This window comes from Glandiceps talaboti, chromosome 6 (assembly GCF_964340395.1).
Source record: "Glandiceps talaboti chromosome 6, keGlaTala1.1, whole genome shotgun sequence".
Lineage (NCBI taxonomy): Eukaryota > Metazoa > Hemichordata > Enteropneusta > Spengelidae > Glandiceps > Glandiceps talaboti.
Genome location: NC_135554.1, coordinates 9,537,001 through 9,563,719, shown reverse-complemented (window position 1 = coordinate 9,563,719; position 26,719 = coordinate 9,537,001). Strand labels below are relative to the sequence as shown.

Sequence of the window (26,719 nt, the reverse complement as noted above, 5' to 3'; positions counted from 1 at the left end):
ATTGTAATATTGCAATCTAGTTCATACTGTATAAATTGTATTAAAAGTCCTTGACTTCTTGATAGCCTTGTCTCTACATGGAATGTTGAATCAGTTCAATATTGAATCGGTATCGGTTCTCCTGTTTCCACATGCAATAAAAACTAGTTTGAGCTGATTTAGTACAATCAGTTTGAAACCATCTCAGGAGGGTAGATTTTGCATTGTTTCTGAGTATAAAATCAGTTCAGAACCAACATAAAAGCAGAAGTGAATGAATGAATGCAAATCAATTGCTCAGCATTCTCATGGGGACAGAAACCAGTTTTGAACAGACTTGACGGAATTGATTCAGTCTGAATTGGTTTGAAATTGACTTGGGTGGGGAAAGGGCTTGTATGATAACAATTTATTTTGAATTGACACGTAATAAAATCATAATTGCATTTCAACACTAGTGATAAGCGTTCTACAGATTTCAGTAATACATGTAAAGATTGGTTTTACTTAGAGAAGGATACAGAGGAAAAGAAACGGCTAGTCAGTGAAGTCTTGATTGAGGAAAAGAAACGGCTAGTCAGTGGAGTCTTGATTGAAACGTAACTTACGGTATACATGTAGAGATTTGAAAGTTAAATTTACCTTATCTCTAAAATCTTCATGGTTCTGTAACATAGCCTTCTGATAGGTAGATGTCCTTATATAGTCCTGCATCATATTCTGTTGTTGTGATAGGTATCCATAAAACTGTAAAAACACACACAAACAAAATAACAACAAAATGAATCATTATCACTCAATAATTTAGATGTTATTCCCCAATATTTTTCTTCATTCAGCCAAGGAAAATATGAGTGACCTAAGGGGACTTGTCACTATGAGTTGATAGATACATGTAGATGAGTAGTGACGACTGTTAGGTCACGAGTATTTCATGGATGAATGAAGAAAGATGTTGGAGAATAACACAATTATACCAGCAACAGTAATATCAAAGAAAAATTTAGCGAAAGTAACAGCAATTTTGAATGTTTTGATGAATATTTCAACCACAGCAGATCCATTGATGTACACATGCATCGTCGTGACATAGACGTGCGTTGTCATGACACAGAATCGTTGTCAAGACATAGAATATCAACTTTGGGTTAAGATTTGGGTAGGAAACCAGTTGTCTGGCAAACTTTCATTACAGAAAATATTGGTCCAGAACAACAGAATGAACGTACTTGATCCTTACAGCGCCACTGATTACATAACTCTAACGTGAGAACCTGGGAATGAAGCTTGGGCCTTTAATTTGGTCATGTACATGTTTTTGGACGTGTCAACACTGTGTTTGCAATATGTACAAGACAGCAGGTATACATGTACAGACAAAGTGCAGCATAAAGAACACGATTTGAATTTAAAAAACTCAACTGGAAATTGTAAATCATTTCCAAAAGTCTAATGTTCAAATATGATGACAAACTGTTTCTGAATCAATGTTTTATCAGCAGAAAATAAGACTAGAGTTGTGAGAAACTAGCCTAGGGTGACAAAGAACATACATGTACATGTAAACTTAAAAACTGCTTTTTAAGAATTCATAGAGTGGCACCAACTAATCAACTAGTATGATGGCCTGGGGATGGGGAATATTAAACTCAGATTTGATTTACAAATATAGTGTGCCATCAATACACTCCTGGCAATAGAAACATTTAATAAGTACAACATCTTCAAAATTGACATGATGGCTCCAAGTGTTATTTCAATGTGTGAAAGGTATACACATACATGTACTATTAGTGCGAACTACTACAATTTGGCAAATAAACAGTCCTGAAGGCAAATAACATGTACGGTAATCACTGATATTGATAAAGTTATAATCAAGAATAGACTATGTGTGTCTGTGTCTGTCTGTCTGTCGGCTGTGTCTCTCTAGCTCTCTCCCTTCTCCCTGTCTTTGTCTTTGTCCATCTCTGTCTCTGTATGTCTGTGTCTGTCAGTCTATCTTCCTCCTTTCCTGTCTGTCTGTCTCCCCCCCCCCTCCCATTTCCTGGTAATGCTTTTGCCTATGTACAATACAAAATAGATGTTTAAATTATACAAAAGACCTAACATGCAACAAAACCGGAAAATTGATTACAGAATTGAGATTCTATTTTCAAAAAAAAAACTTCCATAAAAATAAACAAAAATATAAACATAGCAAAAGAGTTCAAAATAATCTGTCTACTATGATATATATTTTGGGTGGCTAAGGTGAGATAAAAATTATAAGGTTTGGAAAAATAAACAAATAAACCATAAAACGGTAATACAATGTAATCTTTATGGCCTGGATATGAGTTTTGTGGACTGAGGTTGTACAATAGATGGACCTACATGTAACTTTAGGAGGTAAAGTTTTATTATATATATACCCCATGTATTGGCATGAAAACATCATTTCAATTGCATAATCACATTAATTGACATTCAAATATTATTTTATCTGCGAAAACGTAAAAATCATGAAGAAATCAACAGCCAAATCGCTGACCAAACAGATATTGATGAGCGTGCCACTTGCCATATTTGGGCAAAGTGTGCTGGGGCGTGATACAGAAAATTATTGGCCAGGTTTGATGCGCACGCTCTCCACTGAATTGCATTGGAATCGATACTGGGTACACATGTACATGTATAATAATATACAAACATCTCCATAAAATATTTAGATGACATATGACTATCTAGAGAATTTAATATCCAAGTTTTATGATTACTTTATGTGGTCGCTGTTTTTTAAAATATAGAATTTCAACAAAAGAATTGACAGATACGTGTGCATGCATACATCTGTGAAATAAAATGTATTCTGCAATATTGACAACAGTAACAAAATCTGATAGAAATAGACTAGTTTCCCCTGCAATTAAAATACTAGACATTAATATCAAAATTCAGCCGATTATTTACTTTATAAATATAATAGCTAGATTATTTTGCCTGAACTAAAAATACCAATAAAAAAAAAGATGAACTATTTTAACAAATGTAATACATTAGTCACACTCCCTAAAAATCAAATATTTTTTCCTTCTCTTTTCTGATTTGTTTTTCTGGCATTATTGAAAATTTTACTAGTAATTTATTTTTTGTCTGCAATGAAAATACTGAACACACAAAATGCAAATGAATTATTTAATAAAGATAATATATTATTGTGACAAAACACTCGCAATAAATCAAACAACTAAGGACCTTTTTTTTCTTCTGATTTCTGTTTTTCCGGTAATATTGGAAATTTGATGGTGATTTGTTTTGCCAGTGATAAATAAAATACTCAAACAAAAATATATATAATATGGATTAATGATTTCATAAATTTTATAAATTAAACACTCCACAATTTCACCAACTACATGTAGGAGTGTTATTTTCTGTAGAAATTAATATTTTATATGTACATAGAGTTATTTATACTTTATTTATATTTATACAAAAATGTCAACAACATGAATTATTTCATGAATGTAATAAATTAAATACCTTTCCACAATTAAAAAAAATTGGAGGCTTTTAAAGTTTTTTTTCTAAATTTGTTTTTCATGCAATAACAATACACAATATAAAACTACACAAATTATTTTTAAGTGGCCATAAGATGAGGATTTGGTATTTTGGATTTTTAATTTATAGAAGAATTTTATTGTGGCTTCCTACTTGAAAAATTAATGTGAAACAACATATGCCAACTCTATGTTTGTAAGGCATAACATTGCAAAAAGCTAAAACACGTGTAAAGAATTTGTTACTGTACGTACAATAACACAGATTTTATACATTTATTTCATCTTTTGCAATTTATTGTAAGGACTTGGCATTCATTTCACATTAATTTTTCAAGGAGAAAGCCATGACAAAATTGCTCTATGAATTAAAAATAAATCCAAAACAAATACCCAATTCTCATCCATATGGCCATGTTAATGAACACAGTGAATCATATATCCTCCCATATATATATTTGTCATTTAACAACAATATATTGAGCTATGATTCCCTGTTCTCTGATCCCATTGAAATCTGATACAGCAGCTGGTTTTGCCCGCAATAAAAACGCTGAACACTAAATACACAGATGAATTAATTTTCCATTGTATATTTATAACATATTATACATACATATATATCTCCCTGAATGTAAACACAGGAACATGACACTGTGTCTAAACTTAATCAACATTCTGTGACACTGTCAAGTGATTATCTGGACAATGAATCAACATTGCAGAGTTCAATTGTTGTCCTTGGTACCATGAATTCTAAAATAGATTCTACTACATTTTAATATTCAAACTCAATAAACTAATCACCCAGTCTATTCTTTATGGAATACAGATGTGTGTCTGCAATATCAATCTCAATATATCACCAGAGTGTTGAACCTTGAGATACATACAGTATATTATACTACACGCAAGACAAGTTGTATGCATTCAAACAGAAAATATGGCATTTATTTTCGGGTTGTGTTTCGACATTTACTTTTTCTGCCTAGGAAATTAAATCTTTCTTTTGACCAAGATTTTTACGATCAATTTGCTCATGTTGAATTTTTAAATTTTGGGAGCTAAAGTAAATGCTCCTAAACTTTAAAAGTTTGGAACAAAATAATATAAATATATACCAAATTAACTTTAATTCTTATCAACATTCACTGTGACAAATACATGTACCATTGTTTATCTGTTCAATATTACTAATTAACTCATTTTTATTTTCACCAAAAAGAATGACAGAACTTAGACTGGGAAAGTGTACATGACAAAAATATAATTTAGTATTGCATGGTCACCCTCCCTGGTGAGGGCCATGGAAATAGTTCAGTGGAACTAGTCTTAATCCAATGGCCCAGACACACAACATATAAACTACAAAACAGAAAATAAAAATAAAACAAAAACATCTGAAAACAAGTTTTCTGTAAGAAATATATACACTAAGTTACATACAAAACAAACAAGCCCTTAGGTCTTAGATACGATGTGATTTCTTAGTTCTTCTTTGAATGATTTTCTTGAATTTATACATTTGAGGGATGGTGTTGAATGAAAATTAATTATTATGAAAATAGTCAATCTGCGAGTACATGTAGGCTTCAAAATTTGTCCGTCAAATGCAGCTCAAGTTGAAAAATTTCATGAGTTAAATGCCAGTAAATTTAAAATATCACCTGCTGAATGCAGGTTTTTATAAAAATTCACCTGCATAAGACCATCTTTTACCTGCAAATGCCAGCAATTACCAGCAACTTCCTAGGCTGACCTGTTCATGTTGTATCTTTATATCAGTTCATAATATTGTATTGGTTTGTGTACATGTGTATTAAGTGTATGAGAAGAATCACTTATCAACATACATGTATTATAAAGTTGAATCCATTGATGCAATCATAAACATTGATGAGACATTCTGTCCAATGTCTATGAATGAAGCAACTTACCAAATCATGTCACACACACACACTCACTCTCTCTCTCACATCACAATTATAGCTATTCCACACTACAATAACTGACAATTATAGCTATTCCCTGGCACAATAACTGAGCTATTCCACAGTACAATTACTGACTACTATATTACCATGGGGGTAAGGTACAGTCAATCTACATGTACACTCCCTTGGGTTCACCTACGTGTAGGTGTAACAAGGTACAATGTACATGTGTAGTGTATGGAAATATATGCAAGTTTTTACCAGATTTCCTCCCTTTGATACTGAGGTTCCAAAACTTTAGTAAAAAACACTGATCATGAAGATAGTAAAAATGATACCCCCCCCCCCATCACACACACACACACACACACACAAACACACACACAAGCAAGCATGTACACACACACACACAAACATGCACGCACACACACATACACACACACAGTGACACACACACAAACACAATGACATGCACATGTATGCACACATACACATGCACATGTACAAACACCCACACACGCACGCACACTACAGTACATTACAGTGGATACTTGCAGACTACTTTTCTTGTTACATTTGTACATGTATAAGGGGTAAAGATTAGGTTTCCTAAGATGTATGTACATGTACATGTATGTAGGGTTCCTTACAGGCATCAATGTTATAATACAAGGGGCACGACGTTGTTACATTTGTCAAATCTACCGGAGTTCCAAAGTCACTTCACAGGGGTTGCCAAACTGAAATTATGGTACACATACATGTATATGTATGGGATATTGGAAACCATAGCATGTCAATTTTTCCTGGTACCCCCATGAAATTCTCACGCCATATAGCAATAACACTTAATGATGTGGAAATAAATGTTCTTCTACTTCTTTACCTGACAAGGAAGTACAAACTAACATTCAAAACATAGCAAAATGAAGGTCCAGTCAATAACAGCGCTTGAATAAACACAGACTACTTAGTTTTTACACTGTAATGTGTGTATTTATTTTAAACTTCCCTCTGCTGCTACAGTCACTAGTACAACCTTACTCATTTATAAAGAAGAAGAAGAACATTTTTTTTATGATACTGGCAGCTGTTATACAGTTACATGTATAGCAAAGAGAAACAGTGGTATACAAAATCTGAAAGATCAACTTTGTCAATACATCACAGCTCTTTGCACTGTTTTCGTAATGTCAATGCACTTTTGTTATACCCTGTAAAATGGTGTCCCTGCAAGGACTAACCATTTGCAAAGAGGTGTTATAACGATAACACATGGTGCATATTAATTAGTTTTGTTATGCTAATTATTTAGGGTCAAATAAGGTCAACCAGCTTTTGTTTACCAAAATCCCCTGCAGACTCTGCCTGCTTCTGGAAAGCAAAGCTGTGTTTTTAATGTTTTGTACACAATGTTTGTACACTCAACTCACAGGATGTCTATTCAGAGAGAAAGCTCCAAATAAAACTACTCCATAAGTACCTAGTTCAGTTCATTCATTGGAAAGGAAACCATATGTGCCTAAATGCATGTTAACAAATTCTGAAAGCAGGATATTTCTACAACTTACAAGTTCAATTTTCCTATAAAGTGGGCACAAGCACTCTTTTTGTATGCTTTTTAATTAAATACACAATACAAAATATAAACCCAGCTGTAGAACTGACGACCTGGTATCAGTTTAGGTCTGTGCTAGGGGGTAATAATGACTCATCCGCAGAAAAAGAAGTTGACATGCCAAGGAGGTTATCTCGATTGTAGTATTATTATTATAATACCATATGCATGAGCCAAAATGAACTAAAAATATGGAATATATACTCTGGCTATTGTACGTCATGACAACGTGTGTCTATGTCACTGGTTCTGCTGTGTTCGAAATGTGAGTCAAAACATTCAAAATTGTCAGTACTTTCACCGATTTTTCTTTGATATTACTGGCACTGGTATAATAGTTATTCTCCAATATATTTCTTCATTCAGCCGGAAAATACTCGTGACCTAAAGGGTTGTCACTACATGTCTATCAACTCGTAGTGACAAAGGTCCTTAGGTCATTCATATTTTCCTTGGCTGAACATAGAAAAACATAATCTATTATTATTACGATTATCAATCATTAATACTTATGTTAATACCAATGCAATACAGACATTAATGTATGTGTACATACTTGTTAATACCAATGCAATACAGATATTATGTACGCATACATACCTGGAAATACCAATGCAATACAGACATTATGTACGCATACATACCTGGAAATACCAATGCAATACAGACATTATGTACGCATACATACCTGGAAATACCAATGCAATGTAGACATTATGTACGCATACATACCTGGAAATATTGTTCAGCTGATGCTGCATCTGTCCTCTCAGTGAAAACTGATTTTTTCCTCTTTATGGTCGACACTTTTCTAACAATACTTTCAAACCTATCATTATCTGCAAAAAAAGTAAAAACAAGGAGTCAATAAATAAACTTTGACGAGAAGCTTTATTTTAATTAAACACTTTCAAACTTATTAGTAATAAGAATACTAAAGACGGTTAATCAACACAAAAAATTGTATCACGATACTTTGAAACCAATGGGCCATTTTAGATGGCAAACAGGAAATTGAGTACACCGCCCTCGCTCAAATTGGGGGTATCATCCCCTCATAGTATCGTCTTTAAAATTGCAAAATTTTGTAGTAGTGAAAATATCTAGGTTTACAGTAATCTACTGACTCAGACTCAGAGATTCAATTCACAACCCTTTTCCTTTTCACAGACTTTGTCAATGTTCATTTTCTTGTGTTTTCCATTTTCTGTGGGTGAATTGTTCAAGAAAAGCTAATAAACACAAAAAGTGACGATTTTTAAAATATTAAATTACATATATCTGGAAAAGGAGAAACAAAATACTTATAAATGAAAAATTTATAATATTTCAACATTTAAAAAAATAATAGTTTTTTTGACTCCGACTATGATTTAATATGCAGTTGAACAACTTCACAAAATTTATTCAAATTCATCATATTTTAACATGTGACATCAAGAAGATTGCAGACCTCATACAATAACATACTCTCAAGTTAGTCTGGATGGCAACATGGTCTCTATTCCATAGACCTTTCACCCACGGTGGGTGGAGGGATGGTCTATGCTCTAACTAAACCATGTGTGTGAGTGGAGATATAAATCATAATGATACCATATAGGAACTAAATTACTCTGAGTCTCAAGTGAGCTCACTACATGTACATGTCATTTTATTTGTGACAGTTCTCCCTAAGTAAACTACAAAAATGTATCATGGACAATGAGTCTTCCTGTAACTTCTCAAATCCCACTTAGAATCAAAAGTTTCATTTCAAAACACTTCAAATGATGTCAAAATAGCACACCATAAGTTTTAATTTCAGTTTCATGTCTAACAATCTGCTTATGTGAAACTTGACATGTGATACCCCCTACAGTTGTCATAGCAACTTAATACCCCTTGCATGACAAATTGAATGAGAAGTAAGCTTAGCCTAATATTTCTACATACCCTTCAAATATAAGGATATTGTCACAGAAGCAATTTTTTAGTAAAGTGGAGATAATCACACTTTTGTTTCTATGGGGTGAGATTAATACATGTGTACTTCAATGCAGGATAAAAAACTAAATTCTTTTACTTTAGAAGGGGGGGGGGTTTGAGCCATATTAGTTCTCATCCTACAAAATCGATTTTACTTTTAATGGATGTTTTGTACCCCTAAATACAAATATTTCTTTAAAAAATGTAAAGTTGAGAAATGGAAGAATTTTTGCTATGATAAATGCACGACACTAAAATAAAGTAAAGTGTCAACAAAAGAACTGTTCTTTACTCACTACATACTGGCTTTGTATTCATAGCACTACTAACTACTACATACTGGCTTTGTATTCATAGCACTACTAACTACTACATACTGGCTTTGTATTCATAACACTACTAACTACTACATACTGGCTTTGTATTCATAGCACTACTAACTACTACATACTGGCTTTGTATTCATAGCACTACTAACTACTACATACTGGCTTTATAATTCATAGCACTACTAACTACTACATACTGGCTTTATATTCATAGCACTACTAACTACTACATACTGGCTTTATATTCATAGCACTACTAACTACTACATACTGGCTTTGTATTCATAGCACTACTAACTACTACATACTGGCTTTGTATTCATAGCACTACTAACTACTACATACTGGCTTTGTATTCATAGCACTACTAACTACTACATACTGGCTTTATATTCATAACACTACTAACTACTACATACTGGCTTTATATTCATAGCACTACTAACTACTACATACTGGCTTTATATTCATAGCACTACTAACTACTACATACTGGCTTTATATTCATAACACTACTAACTACAACATACTGGCTTTGTATTCATAGCACTACTAACTACTACATACTGGCTTTATATTCATAGCACTACTAACTACTACATACTGGCTTTATATTCATAACACTACTAACTACTACATACTGGCTTTATATTCATAACACTACTAACTACAACATACTGGCTTTATAATTCATATCACTACTAACTACTACATACTGATTTGATATTGAATGTGTGGTTTGAAGCAATTTTGGTCAATTTAGTTAGAAGGCGAGGGGAGGGGAGGGGGGGGGGTCTGAGGTCTAAGTATAAGATTTTAGATTTTTTATCCTACATTGAACTATTAATCTCAACCTACGTACAGAGAACTTTGTTACATTGACAGAAACCTGAGATATAGCGTTACAAGTTTGTTAGCAGTCATTCTTTGTAAAAATACTAGTAGACTGGAACCAGCTGTACAATAGTACTATGTGTGCTAAATCTTGTGACGCCTTTAAAATGGCATTCACTGTCAACACCCCCACCCCCCTCATGTTATTTCTTACCCTTGGCCAACACAGTAACTACAATGTATACAGAAAAAAAACCAGATTTGTACAGCATCACAATTTTCTAAGTGTTTTGTTTCACATTACACAACCTTGCCTTAGTCAATTGTTCTAAAATAACTTGTGTGAGTCAGACCTACATTGTACATGTAGTCCTACAATTTCATGATGGGTTTATAATTTAGTGGAAATATACTTTGCGCTATTAAAACGAGCTAAAAAAGTTCAAGTGTGTACAGTTACAACACATTCACAGTATACTGGGTATAATGCATTGTACACATGAACTGATCAATAAAACATTAATTCATTCATTGATCCATTCATTCAATCTCAGTATTGTCTAACTGATTTCCTGCAAAAGTCTTGCTACATGTGTTTAACCCTGTTCCCATATGGTTGAATATAAACTGGTTCGAAATTGAATTGAGATTTGCTCTCCAGTCCCCAGAAGCACCAAAAACTGATTTGAATTGATTCAATTTGATCGGTTCAAAAGCAACTCGATGGTTGTTTTTGGCCTGATTCAAAGTATTGGTTCAAACATTGACACAAAAGCAAAAGTGAATCAATTCAAATCCATTGCTCAGTTTTCTTATGGGGGACAAAAACCGGCTTCAAACCAATTTTGAATTGACTCAGTGTGAATCAGTTTTGATTTACTAGTAATAGTACAGTTGGGGGACATGGCTTTATATGCATGTCTCTTACCATATGATAGTGCAAGGTTAAACTACCATGTGCCAAGGTGAAAGTGAAGAAAGAGCTGCTACAACGTATGTATATCTTAAACTTTTGGTAAAGATTAATTGAACAAAATACAATTTAATGATATAGTAATGCAACAAAATTATAATAAGAAATAACGTCATACAAATAGCTTCAGTTTGCACTAAGCAATATTAAAACCAGCTCACTTCTTGGTGCAAAGTAAAGTTATAATGTATATGAACTTACAGTGAATGATTGTACATACATGCATACATGCATACATACATACATACATACATACATACATACATTTATACATACATACATACATACATACATACATACATACATACATACATCATACATACATACATACATCATACATACATACATACATACATACATACATACATACATACATACATACATATATACATACATACATACATACATACATACATACATACATACATACATACATACATACATATATACATACATACATACATACATACATACATACATTGTCATACATACATACATACATACATACATACATACATACATACATACATACATACATTGTCATACATACATACATACATACATACATACATACATACATACATACATACATACATACATACATACATACATACATACATACATACATACATACATACATTTATACATACATACATACATACATACATACATACAAATGTACATACATACATCCATACATACATACATACATCCATACATACATACATGTATATGATTTCAGCATTGTACATTTTGACTAATACTTACCATGAGGAGTTCTAAATTGGAATAGATAAGAATCTTCATTTACTTTAAGAATACATCCTTTTTTACTTATTCTACAATATTCTATACTATATTCTAAACTGAAGCCATACACAGCTTGGGTGCCTGAAAAAAAAGAAAAAGAAAAAAAAGTGTAAACATGTAGGTACAATGTAGAACATGACTTTGCACCTTACTTGAAGTACAAAATGTATGTCATGTACCTTGAACATTAGATGTATGTAAAGTAACACATACTTGTATGTAGATATTCTAAACTGAAGCCATGCACAGTTTGGGTACATGAAAAAAACACACCAACATTTTACACCGTGTTTTCGCTAAGGGCTGGAAACACCAGTAACAGGGAAGTGGGAAATTTGGTACAACGACAATGTACATGTTACAATGTACATGTATCATAGGTTTATACATTATTTACACCGTAATTTTGGTGGTGAATCCCAGTAAAATGACAGGGAAACTCAGGTAGATTTAACCTACTTACCACCCATAACAAAAACATGATTGTCAAATTTGAGACTAACGCATAACCGCATTTACATCTAATGCATGCAATTTGTACATATGAATTATGATGTAATACTCAGCATACATGTACCTCAGTGCAATGTGCCCTCTAATGATAGCCAAAGCTTGTTGTTGTGAGTCAAAATGATAAAAACTGACATTTCTTGCCAGTCACTACATAGTAAAAGATAGGAGAAAACCACATTTTGGTGCATCACTAGAAATTGTGTGCATCAGTGGTGCGTCAAATTGGCTTCTACATGTATACACAATGTACCCTTACAATATACATACATTATACAGGTATATATATATATACATGTATCCCAAATGTATTTGTGTCAATTCATAAAACAAATGGTACCACTAACAGTAGTAGTGATAGAAGCCATGCGCTAAACACATGAATATATGCATGATTTTATATTAGTCATGCATACATTGGTACACATAAATGTAAATATCCAATTGTAAGTCTGTAGCCAGCTGGGACTGGATGAGTCAAATGTTCCATTGTTGTACAAAATGTACATGTAGGTGACTGTGTGTGTGTGTGTGTGTGTGTGTGTGTGTGTGTGTGTGTGTGTGTGTGTGTGTGTGTGTGTGTGTGTGCGCGTACGTGTGCGCGTGCGCATGCACACATGTGTCTGTTTTTTTATATCAATTTTCTTTGGGGGAAGGGGTATGAAACAAATCAGCAGGGATCTACATTTGTAACTTGTCTAAAAGTTACAAACGTTTGCTTGAAGTTCTAAATTAAGAGCATTACTTCTATTAGCTGTCTCTAAACATGTCTGTAGTTTGTAGAAATTGTACATGTTTTGAGTTCACCTTTGTCCCTCAAATCAAACAAAGACTGACTTGTATCTCCATGTACATGTAGGCCAGACACACTGTGATGATTGTCAGGATAACTGTTACTGTTAGAACACTTGTCTGTACATGTGTACATTTGATATATACATGTATCTATCAGTTATCTCATTAGGCATACCAACCCAACCATGAACTCAGACCAGGACAACACACCACCTGTGATCACAGCTTGATAGTAGAAGTACTGGGTACTGTACAAAGGTTAAAATCTACCATATACATTTGTAATCTTAACCACATTGTATATGTGAACCAATAAATACTTCACAGCTATAAAATAAACACTTTGCAATATTCTGTACAAATATCTGGATTTACAATGCAATAATTTATTATTTTTTTTAACTGAATATAAAAAATAACGCTAAACTAAACATTTTCTATTTAAAGATTGCAAGTTTTGATACATTAATTATAGCTTCATCTACATGTTGTACATACAATTACACTTCTAATATCAGTAATGTATGTATGTTATAACCACCAAACAGAAGAAAGGATGTTCAAAAACAGGATGTAAGATTACAGTAACACTATTCATGAGTATTTTTAGTTACTGTAGACCTTGAAAGAACTCAGCAGCTGATATTAGTGATTGCATTTCAAGAAGAATGTAATATATTCATGTATTCATGCAATCAGTATATTGTGATCTGATTACAGTATACAATTACTGAATTAGTATATATCCTAGTTAAATACAGGTAGCATATTCAGTAAGTACAGCACATGTATGCTGCTATACAGATACATGTACATTGTACATGAACATTTATGCATACATATACATAATATTATACCCCTCTCCACCACCCCACCACCCCACACATATACATACACACAGAGAGAGAGAGAGAGAGAGAGAGAGAGAGAGAGAGAGAGAGAGAGAGAGAGAGAGAGAGAGAGAGAGAGAGAGAGAGAGAGAGAGAGAGAGAGAGAGAGAGAGAGAGAGAGAGAGAGAGAGAGAGAGAGAGAGAGAGAGAGAGAGAGAGAGAGAGAGAGAGAGTTACACTACACCTATAATTATTGCGAATCTCACTCGAGACCCACACAAAATGTGAATAACAGTAACTGGCAGTGCTGTAAAAGTATGATGACTTCCAGCTACATGTACATGTAATTTGCTAAATACTACATGTATATTGGCTTCACATACAATGAGATTCACAACAGTTGTACATATAATAGTACATTGTACAATACTAAGTACATGTACATAGTAAGCACCCCACCCTTACAAATTGAAAACAAGAATTAACATTTATGTATTTATCAATTGTATATTAATTATTATGCACTTGAGATACATGTAAACAAATTCCAAAATCTGTTTGTCAAATTTAGTATTTTATTTCACAAAAAAATATTGCACATTGACGTGTAACATTGAAAGTGAACCAATATACGATGTAGTTGTGAGTAAATATAGCCAGGTTTGGAAACCTGCTAGTTCAACTTTGTCAATCTAAAGCGGTAACAGGTACTGTTTAGTACTGCTGATGATGAGCTTGTCGTATTTTCACCTTTAACTTTTGAATGAATTTGACTGAGTTGTCTTCATCCACATAAGGTCAAATTGATATCCTACAATGAGTACATGTACAATGTATACGGTACAATGTACTTGAAAGGCTTCAAGTTCTGAGAAGCCAGTACATGTATGTTGTACACTGTACATGTATGTTGTGTTAGATAGTAAAGTCTCTGAGATATAAGTTACTATTAAAGCTAGTCACACAGACACAGACAGTCAGCCAGACAGACAGATGTGTACACACACACAGACACACAGACACACACACAGACAGACACACACACACACACACACACAAACACAGAAAGAACCTAATTAGTTCATTTTCCCTTTCATACCCCTCTCTGAATCAAAGATTAGACTGTTGCTAGGGGAAACCATGGAATTGATGCACTGCAATTTGACCTGTTTTCATCATGGTATTCAACAAATAGAATTCAAATTCCTAAATTGGCATCTAACGGAATTAGCCCCTAATTAAGAATCAATTTTATTTCTATTTTTTATAAAGTATTTCATCTCTGTACATTTAAATTTATAATACAAATTTTGTGTGTTGGCAGGAAACAGTGTGGTCATGTTACAACCTGTAAGCTATCAGTTTGTGATGAGACTGAAGGTCATACATACACACCCTAAATGAATTAGTTGCTACAGTAGAGAGATGATTAAAATGTGCATCCACCATCTTTTTTTTTTATCATGTCTGCATCATTACAACATGTATCATGGCTTCCTTGAGATGGAGAGACACTTGAATGGTAGCAACCTTCTGCTTTACCAGTGTAAACTAAGTAAACAGACTTTCTAATGCTGTTATAGGATTTTTTTTTTTTTAATTTCGAAAATCGAGCAAATGCAAGGGAAAACCGACAAATGTAGTCCCGCTGCCAGACTCGTGACTATCGCGTCCCTTAGCTTTTGTAAATTGTAACGCATAATAGGGGCACCCGCGTGAAGTGAGCTCGCCAAACTCGGGAACGAACCCTCATTTCTCGCGGCTTCGGCGCTCGAGTGCGCCTTACAAAGCTAAGAGACGATAGTCACGAGTCTGGCAGCGAGACTAGGGGAAAAGTGATATTGGGTTTTAGATTCAGTAAAGATGACTTTGTTCTCATATCTTACGGTTATTGCAACTTGCAAGCGTTATACTACAAAATGTATCTCATTCGAAATATATATTATTTGTATAGTATACCATATTTGTTAGAAACAAACACTGGTTTCTGACAACTGCAAGCTTTGAAAACTGCAACAGGGTCATAACGATTTCATTAATAATGAAAAATAAATGTTTTCCGGCCAACGACACCGTACACCGGCCTTCAAACTCCCCATCAACAAAAGATGTGTGAACACGCGCACGCTACACTTCCGGGGCCCAGGGATAACATCGTCACAAATTTACTCTACGCCAAAACACATTTTACTGAGTTGATTCGACAATTGCAAAACCAGAATATTTTATTGGAAGATTACCAACTGAGTAGTATACAGTAGTCAACTTTAAAACGATCTCGAGGGGACTGATGCGGGACGGAATAACAAACAAAGGCCCCTCGCAGACAACACATGCAACTTAACTGCCGGTTAGGTTGACAGTATCAACACTGTCCCATCTTTCAAAGTATTTCGAAATAATTTTAAAACTTACCGTTGAAAAACCTAAGGGAAGGAGCTCTATCATCTGTGTTAACTTCTAAGCGAAGAGGAGAGTCATTTTGATGATAAACATCGCCTTCATTCGTGAACGTACTGAACTTCACGCTGTCAAACGCGAGCGCCATGTTGAATTTTCACAAAAGGGTCACGTTGGTCAGAATAGCGCCCTCTATCAAGTTCTCACCGTACCCGGTACCCATCCGGTATGTATCCGTCCAAAGTACAATGTAAATCTCCACAGTTATGCATAAAGCCACAGACAATGTATAGTTGTCTGTGATAGACCCAATATACTCGTGTACATATAGGGCTACGTTTCGTGCCAAACTTTAAACTCGTGACATACGCAATTATTTCTGTGGGTTTTTTTTTGCATGACCCACTTCTCACCCATACACTAAATAAATAAATAAATAAATAAATAAATAAATAAATAAATAAATAAATAAATAAATAAATAAATAAATAAATAAATAAATAAATAAATAAATACGAATATATACGAAAATGTCAATGCATAATCGTTAAAGTTATAGGGCCTGATTTCGGTTATAACTTTTAGGAGTTTAGCCTACATCTTCATTGACGCACGTACATCTCAGATTAGACGTTAATAATACCCGAGCGATTAACCAAACCAATATAAGGAATTTTAATTAATAACTATTTATATACCTGTGAAGAAATACAATAGAAAAACACAATACGCACACTCGTTTTCCCCTAGAACAATCGCTGCGATTAAAAAAAAAAGTTGTTTTCGATACGAGTTGATGTCATGAAGTTAGGGTGGGGTGGCAATTCTTGATTAAAACGAAATATTTTAATTGTGAAATACTAAGACAGTCTAATATGTAATAGTAGAACCAACCAACCAACCAACCAACCAACCAACAAACAAACAAACAAACAAACAAACAAACAAACAAACAAGAAAGCGTTTATATATTGTGGTCTTATAATATAAATATATAAAGGATAATATATCTTCTTACTGAGAGAGGGCGCTGTACTTCATTCATTTACCTATCATCTTTAATGAGGATATGCGTTATGTCATGGATCATCGTCGCAAACCACGACCGTTTTACGGTACCGTTCCTAACGTGCGAGCCGGTCCCTACTGGGACTTTTATTTCGAAGTGTAGTGGTAGAAATAATACCTCTGGTTTGCGAGAATGGTCATGGATCTACAAGTTTAGCACTTTAAAAGATAGCATGTCTGAAAAACAATTGTCCCCATGTATATGGTGTCCTTTTGTTTCAAATTCATGGCGGCTCATCAGTACTTATGAGCGTCATTTTGTAATTTACATTATAGTCATGTTTAGAAAATAGACATTCCAAGTTTTCCTGTAAAGTGGTTTTTGTAAAATTCAGTCGACTCCAGGCTTTGAGGTGAAGCCGTGAGTCTGAACCCAGGGCTTTGATAAATAAAGTCTATATGTTCCAGTTACAACATATTAGTCTGCAGTTCATCCTTGTCCTACAATACTTATGTAAATCTTTATTTACCGACGTTTGGGAATGGAAAGCTCTCTTCAGGTGTACGCCTTAGTTCCGAAAGTGGCGAACTTTTTATATACCGGTATATAGGTTCACACCTTTCCAGTGACTATGTTTGTAACTACGTAGTACGTACTGATGGTGACATAGCTGCAATCATTGAAGTGTTAGCTTTTTGATTTTGATTTTGAGCTGAGTTTTTTTTATTTTGTTTTTAATAGCCATTTAATCGTTCCGGGATTTGTACTCAAAATTGACTATTTGTTTTGCGTTTAAACCCCGGAACGAAAAAAACTCTCAACACCGAACTAGTATCAATGATATTCTAGTACGTATAACGTAGGAAGAAAAACATGACTTTGTAAAGTTCCAACTGATAGACATATTCCTGGTGTAAGATTTGGGATCAGATTATTACAGTTGTTATATTTATTACTTACTTATTTATTTACTTGTTTGGGTTATAAAATGCTATATTCATATTTCATTATATAAACACTAAAACAAAATTGATGATATTAAAATATGTACATAATAATCAATACACGGAATTAAACATATTGCCGACTGAGAAAATAAGGGAGAGATCGGTTCAATGTAGAATAAAAAAACATAATTTCTTTTACTAAGGCCTCAGGACCCCACCCTTTCTAACTAAACCAGATGAAAACAAATAGTTCTGTTGTTGAAACTTTACTTTATATATTAAAGTGCAGTGTATTTGCTATAGCGAAAATTCTTCCACTTCTATTCGATGACATTATTTGTATTTTGGGGTACAAAACAGATTCCATTAAAAGTAAAGTCTTTTTTTTTTTGTAGGATGAGAACTAAAACGGTTGAAAATCACCATTCCCCAAAATATAAGAACTTATAATTAGTTTTTTTTAAATTAATTAATTAATTTTTTTTTTTTTAAATCCTACATTTTACTATTGATATCGTCGATTAGGTTGTATAACAACACGGTATCTTTTGTGGCTTTACAATTCCCCAATGGACAAATTTAACATGGTATAGTTAACTATGAAAAGAACACAGATATATATATATATATACAATACATTTGCCAGCAGATAAAATTAGGCGTATTCATAATTAATTAATTCATACGAACCACAGGCAATGCAGAATATACGAGGAGGTAAAACGGACGCATTATGTAAATTCAGTTACAGCGGAAAGTATAACAGCGTTCAGTTTGAATGATCATTTCTGTTTAATAAGAACACATCCAACCAAAAACAAAATATCAACAAAACTTGATCAAGAGTTACTTAAAGGTCCTCGTTTTATGACTATGCTATCTTTCATTCAGTCAAGTAAGACAAACCAGCTCACAGAAAAACAATAGAACTCAGATAGAGGGCGATATTCAACAATAATGAGATGGCTAAATCACAGCGGACCATTCTTGTTACAAGGACAAAGACGTCTTCTCCCATACTGATAAGTGAATGTGAATGAAACCTACATATTTTGTCACATTTAACATTCACATTGTTATTAAAAAATTGTGAAATCACACTGTATTCTTTCCCTTTAGGGACTGTATTTAGAGTTTGCATACGTTAAACACACACAGACACACCCACCCACACACACGTACACACACACACACACACACACACTCACGGTGTAGATACGTACATAAATACATACATACTTGCATACGTACACACATACATGCACACACACACACACATACATACATACATACATACATACATACATACATACATACATACATACATACATACATACATATATACATACATACATAGAAATGCATAAGGAACGAGTGAGACAGTCCGAATAAATAGATGCAATCCGACGTTTCGAATAAAATTTCTTTATGAATCAATTCAAGGCACGACATGGTAGGTTATCACGACAATATTGAACGTATATAGCGAGACTTGCTATACAAAGCGATTAAGTGTAACCAATAGATCTCATTATTCAGCCAAACAACTGTACGTTTGTGATAGCTACATGTACATCATGACAAGTCTCTAGGCTATGTTAAGTCATATGACAAGATATCATGTAAGTGTAATCAAAAGAATGCGAATGTCAATTTGGGTCTCCCGTTATTGTTTTCGTGTTGACCCCCTGATCGTTGTGACTGCAAAGTTGAATACGTACGAATATCCCTCCAAAGTATCAAACTTTCTCTATGAACTACCGATCGAACTCGGAAGTAGACACGAAAAAAGTACAATGTCACCATCACAGTCCACCTCTCTCCCGGGACCTTTCATCATATTTTCCACATGTGAATTGTTGTACAATTCAGCAGCGGGTACAGTCAAATGTAGTCTAATACCCTCCTTGATCGAACCTCAGGATCTCTCTTTACAAATGTGAAAGATAAAACGAAGAAAACTCGAAGGTAGTTTCTGTTTCAAACTTTCTGTACACTATGTGGTGTATAAATTACGCACGCTATGTGTGTACACTTGCTAGTAGTACACCACAGGGAGCTCAGGCTCAGTTAGTTTTGTTTACAAATATATACAAACAAGTAAACAAATAAACAAGTAAACAAACAAATAAACAGACAAACACAAACAAACTAACCGACACATGAGTAGATACATACATGAGTAAACGACAACAAACCAACGAACAAACACCCCCCACCCACATTGTCACATCTGGAAATAACCCACTTATTTCCAGATATGACCATGGGGGGGGGGGGGTAGTGTTTCTTCGTTGTCGTTTACTCATGTATGTATCTACTCATGTGTCGGCTTATTCTGTTGTTATTTTGTTTATTTGTTTTGTTTCTTTGTTTGTTTGTTTACTTGTTTATTTGTTTGTTTGTTCGTTTTTTACTTGTTTGTGTTTTGTTTGATTGTTTGTTTACTTATTTGTTTATATTTGTGAACAAAACTAAGGGGGTAGTGTTTGTTCATTGTTTTGTTGTCGTTTACTCATGTATGTATCTACTCATGTGCCAGTTTATTTTGTTTGTTTGTTTGTTTGTTTGTTTGTTTGTTTGTGTTTGTTTGTTTGTTTGTTTATTTGTTTGTTTGTTTGTTTATTTATTTATTTATTCATTTGTTTGTTTACTTGTTTATTTGTTTGTATGTTTGTTTTTACTTGTTTGTGTTTTGTTTGATTGTTTGTTTACTTGTTTGTTTATATTTGTAAACAAAACTAAGGGGGGGTAGTGTTTGTTCGTTTGTTTGTTGTCGTTTACTCATGTATGTATCTACTCATGTGTCGGTTTATTTTGTTTGTTTGTTTATTTGTTTGTTTGTTTGTTTATTTGTTTGTTTGTTTACTTGTTTGTTTATATTTGTAAACAAAACTAACTGAGCCTGAGCTCCCTGTGAGTACACTAGTGATGATCGTATCAATTTTGCAAGCGTGGGCCACTAACTCCTTTAGACAGAATGGCATATACTTAATCAACTATTATCAAGCGAAACCTCAAATTGTGGAAAGTTTAGAAGTTATTGCATTTCTAAAACGTGCATATTTATTTATTTCTTTTTCTTTTTTTCTTTTAGTTTTTTCTTAGCTCATCTGGGTTTAGCACTCAAAAATCATGAGATCACATAGAGAGATTTAGACAACATTTCCCACTAGCATGAAAATTTTTTTTTTTGGCGGCTATATTTTGACTATAGGTAAACAATAATAATTTCACTTTAGGAATACTAGACTGATCATAACTTTGTTTTGTCTATCATACAGTTTTGTTAGGAGACATTGCTTTCCACATGTAGATGTAAATCCTTCAGTTACAACATTTCAAATTGCAATTTTGTAGTTCATGAACCTTATAAAACTGCTCACTTACTGAAAGATTTAACAGCTTTTTGCAAATTTACAAAATGAACATCATTTAGGTTTACCATTTTGTTTGTGTTGATGGGATGATGTTCTGTTCATGTGTGAATAATATAGCCATATCTCCACTGTCATTACTTCAAGTAAATGTATGAGATAAACTTTAAATATTATTATAAGTATTTTATTTCACTGACTAATTTTATATCATAATGTAAGTTACCAACTGATTATTAATTAAATATCTGTTATGTTTTATTTTCTATTCAGGGCTTACATATGTACAAATGCTGACAAATTCCAGTGCAAGAAATGGACTGAAAGTGATGTGTCAGATGTGATGTTTGTGGTGACAACCCACTAGTGGTGACACTTGTATTAGCTTACAAAACCTTATATCAGCTATTGCCAGGCCAGTATTGAGATGTCGGCAATCTACCACTAGCTAACCCAGTAAACATGATGATTACATCTTCATCCGAGTGTCTAAGAATTTTTTTAAATACACTTTGCTGGTTCAAATTCACAAAGTGAAGATCAATTTAGAAACCAGTACACCACTCTCTCCAGAGGAATGTGTACACAAATGTTATTGTTACTGAAAAAGTACAGCCATTTACAGTTCCTTGATGATAAAAGTGATCAACAGTGGTAATGATAATCATACCTTTACGATTCAGTTCTGCAAGACTGTTCTAATAAAATGCCATCTAGTGTTACTAAATAACTTTGTGAACAATGATGCATGTAATATTTGATGGACTAAATGTATTCCAATGCCAGCATCACCTAAACTTGACAATTCTTAGGCTAGAGGCTCCAACATTCCTCTCTCTGTAGGGGTAATTTTCTTACACAATTCATGCACCTAAGTGAAGATAATGTGTCTTTTATGGATGTTGTCAATATATGTGTCCTAATGTTGCTTACATTATGTAACATGATACATGCTTTCTATGCTGTGAATGTTGAATTCAGAATATTACAGTACTGAAACTTGTGTTAGTTCATGGTTAAAAAATAGTCATGCCATTGTTTGGATATTTATGTAAAGTTTAGAGATAAATATCGCTGAGATTTGAACATATCTGAATTTTAGCAATAGTTGTCATCTATTTGATGAAATTAGGAGATAATGTTATCCTCACTTTCATAAAAAGCTGTCATGTTTTCTAGTTGTTTTTAATGTTAATAAATATTACTTTCTATTTGTCAACATTTGCTGATGGTTGCTAATTTGTATTTTGATTGATTGCTTGTGTGTTCATTGTCTGTATATCAACACAGGCACATTATGGTTTTGTAAATGATCAACTTCTTCTCCAGCAGAATTCAGTTGCAATGAGCATACTCCACGTTTAATAGTTAGCAAAGTCTTACATCTTTTCATTACATTACTAGCTGAGACAGGAATAGTTCTCATTTATGTATACACTACAAACACATCAATCATGACAGAAAAGTGGAGATAAACTACCATGGTATTGATTGAGATGGTCTTGATTGTAAGTTCTATTCATTTCTATACAAGCTGTTTCTTGGTTTGTGTACTTTGACTGCTATAGCCTTTGCCTATTCAAGTTTTACTGCATTCTCTCAGATTGCAAGGCAGATTGGTGGTGAAGCAGACAGAGACAAACAGACAACACATACACACATACATACATACATACATACATACATACATACATACATACATACATTGTTATGTTATGGTTGTTTGATCCATACCTCCAGTAATTGTAATAGGGGAAGCCATCTTGGTTTCTCGCAGGGTGTGTTTCAAGTTGTTTTCTTTTATAGTAACTATAGTTACACACATTTATAGTTTTCCAAACAAATCTCATATTAGGAGGGAACATTAGTTACATCAACGATTACCACTATTTACTGTTTCCATGGCAACCAATGTGACAACAAGATACCATAAATACCCATTGGAAGACATTGGAATGCATTGTGACCATGCGACTTTGATGTAAAATATCTCAAAAGTTTGTATGGCGACCCCAATTTTTTTTTCAATTTATTTGATTGCCATGATTAGGTTTATCTTTCGTCAAATTATTTCAAAAAGTTAAAACGGGGAAATAGCAAAAAAATTTTTAAAAAATATTTTTTTTTTTTCAAAAAAAATATGGCAAAAAGTTTTTCATTTTTGATTGTTAATCTTGAAATATAACACAAATATTCCTATTATTTACATGAATGTAAGCACCATAATATTAAGAAAGCAAAATGACCTGAAAAAAATATGTTCATCCAAAAATGATATTGCAAGGGATTCATTTATTTTGACATATGCTTTTTTGACCGAAACCAGAACAATGAAACTCTAGGGGGCGCCCTCCTTCAAAAACTGGACGGTGGACTCGCCAATTTTTTTTTCAAAAAATATAAATCTTCCATCATAATTTACCACTGGTACAAATTTGAAAGTGATCCGACGACTTTCAAAGTCGAGGTGCATTTCACCTTAAATGTATACTGGATATAGTACACTTGTTCGCATAACGATATGGTAATTACATACGACAATAGTGACCAGTGGTGTATGACACTAGTCACTGCAATGGTAAATTTATAAATGTCTAAACTAAGGGTCAGAGGCCAAGCAGATCGATAACCTCGGCTGTATGGTTAGGGTCCAAACAAACACTACACTTTCGGCTAGCAACAAACAAGGGAATCTACCATTCTTACTCAGAAAGGGGTGATGATAAAAAGGAATGTCAATTTGAAAGGAAATTTTATATTTGAGGTGCATGCGATAGAAAGTACATTGACTTCAAGTGTGAAGAACTATTTAACTTCCGGTCACATTTGAATAAGCCCAATTATTTATAAATCAACAGTATGTTACACCCTGGTTATAATGAAATAGTCCGATCTTATAAAAAGCAGTTTGGAATTTCCGCCTTCTACATTTGCCAACAAATCTCGACTCGACAGTGCAGCTGATATCAGAGACAACTCGGAAGTGTATTGCAGTAATAAGACATTTAATGTATCTTAAGGTATGTAACATGTATAATACAATAATCATGTTTATACACATTCTACAGTAAGGAATAGAACGATGTATGCTATTGAATGAAGTGTGTGTTTATGTTAATCACGCACATAGTTCTTCCATAGTCACGTACGTTTATAGAGTACTTCCATAGACACATATATGTATGGCCATTGCGTTTGACTGAAAATACTATGGTGACAATTAATATTAAGTTTGTTCAACTGAAATGAAATCTTACCACAAATATGTTCAAAGGTACTGTCGAGTCCAACACTGATATACAATATTTAAATTGTCTATAATTGTCGAAAGTAGAAAGTGAAAGTAAAATGCTTTCACTGCAATAAAGATGGCGAGATCATAGTAAACTCAATTGTAGTACAAGAAATAGCACTTCAAAGTAAAACTACATATACACGTTTGTATAAGATAACATGGTGTGAAATCGGAAAGGGGTATAATATCCTTCCCATTTCACATCCAGGGACACGACGGATAATTTTACTTCCACTCTCTTGTTCGAGATGTGGTTTCTTATATGTTGTGTGTTGAAATACATGTATGTGGAATTATGCCAAGACGGTTACTACGACAATTTGCAATATTTTAGAAATATATGTCCATAATGGCGAAAGTGTATGTATGTATGTATGTATGTATGTATGTATGTATGTATGTATGTATGTATGTATGTGTGTATGTATGTGTGTGTATGTGTGTGTGTGTGCGTGCGTGCGTGCGTACTTATGTATGTATGTATGTATGTATGTATGTATGTATGTATGTATGTATGTATGTATGTATGTATGTATGTATGTATGTATGTATGTATGTATGTATGTATGTGTTACGATCCAAAATATCGTATTTCGGAATTATGGGAATAAATTCTACATTTCGGCATTGTAGGCCATAGGTCAGAAATAGACTGGCGATGACGAATCTGGGCAAACATGATGTAACTGAAATTCCCATGATTGGTTAGAGAAAAGTGCGTAATAACTTTTATGATGGCATGATCTTAGGGTGTGACTTGCTATTTATATAGTCGTTGTGTAAATTCCATTGTATTCGAAGTATACTTGAGAGGAGAATAAAACATCCAGAAGGAGAGGAGCTCAAGAGAGACGAGCTCTCGGTTAGGTGATTCTGGCAAGCCGAAATATCTTCTCTTGGTAAATTTTCTATATGAACTCTAAATTGAAGTCAAAATGCATTTAAACTTTGAACATACAGTGACATTCCGTTGCATATATGATTTACAATTATTTTCATTTGATTGTGTATTTACTTTTATTTTACGGGTATTGAAGGCATGGTTTTGAGACGAACATTTGAACTTTTATCATGTTTTACGACTTATGCTGTCGTCTTTTCGGATTTTTTTGTTCGAGACATTTTGTTCTCTTGATATTTTTTTTCATATATTTACAGGACTGATCACTACTGTCAATTACTATCAATTACTGTGTTCCATAATCAATATTTATATTGGACTACATCAAGTGCTATGTTTACTTTCATGTTTATTCAAGATATATATCAACATTACAGTGCTATTTTAATCACTTATTTGATTTCATAATTGGTTTACATTGTAATTTATTCTATGTATACATGTATTTCTCTCATATATATTTATATACTCTGTATTTAACATTCCTTGAGACGATTTTACCTGATTACCGATTACATATTGTATCTATGCAACGGTGTTACTTAGTTGTTATAAAAAGAAAAACACAAAAACAAATTTACAAGAAAGTTTTGGCTATGCCACTCGTCATGTTTCTCCAGTTCTCAAGTCGCGGGTCGCTCCTTTAGGAAAACGGGGGGTGGTGT

The 26,719-nt window shown here is 33.5% G+C and overlaps 1 protein-coding gene across 1 annotated transcript in view; it reads right to left on the bottom strand.

Annotated features, from left to right (window-relative positions):
• The window catches only part of LOC144436226 (histone-arginine methyltransferase CARM1-like), a 44,941-nt gene extending 28,268 nt beyond the window's left edge, over positions 1-16,673 (bottom strand). The window contains exons 1-4 of the mRNA XM_078124963.1: positions 16,541-16,673; positions 11,949-12,071; positions 7,809-7,915; positions 622-726 (exon numbers count right to left, since the gene is read on the bottom strand). Coding sequence (XP_077981089.1) covers positions 622-726; positions 7,809-7,915; positions 11,949-12,071; positions 16,541-16,673 — 468 coding nt within the window. The remainder of the gene's footprint in view (positions 1-621; positions 727-7,808; positions 7,916-11,948; positions 12,072-16,540) is intronic.
• Positions 16,674-26,719: the final 10,046 nt, after the last annotated feature.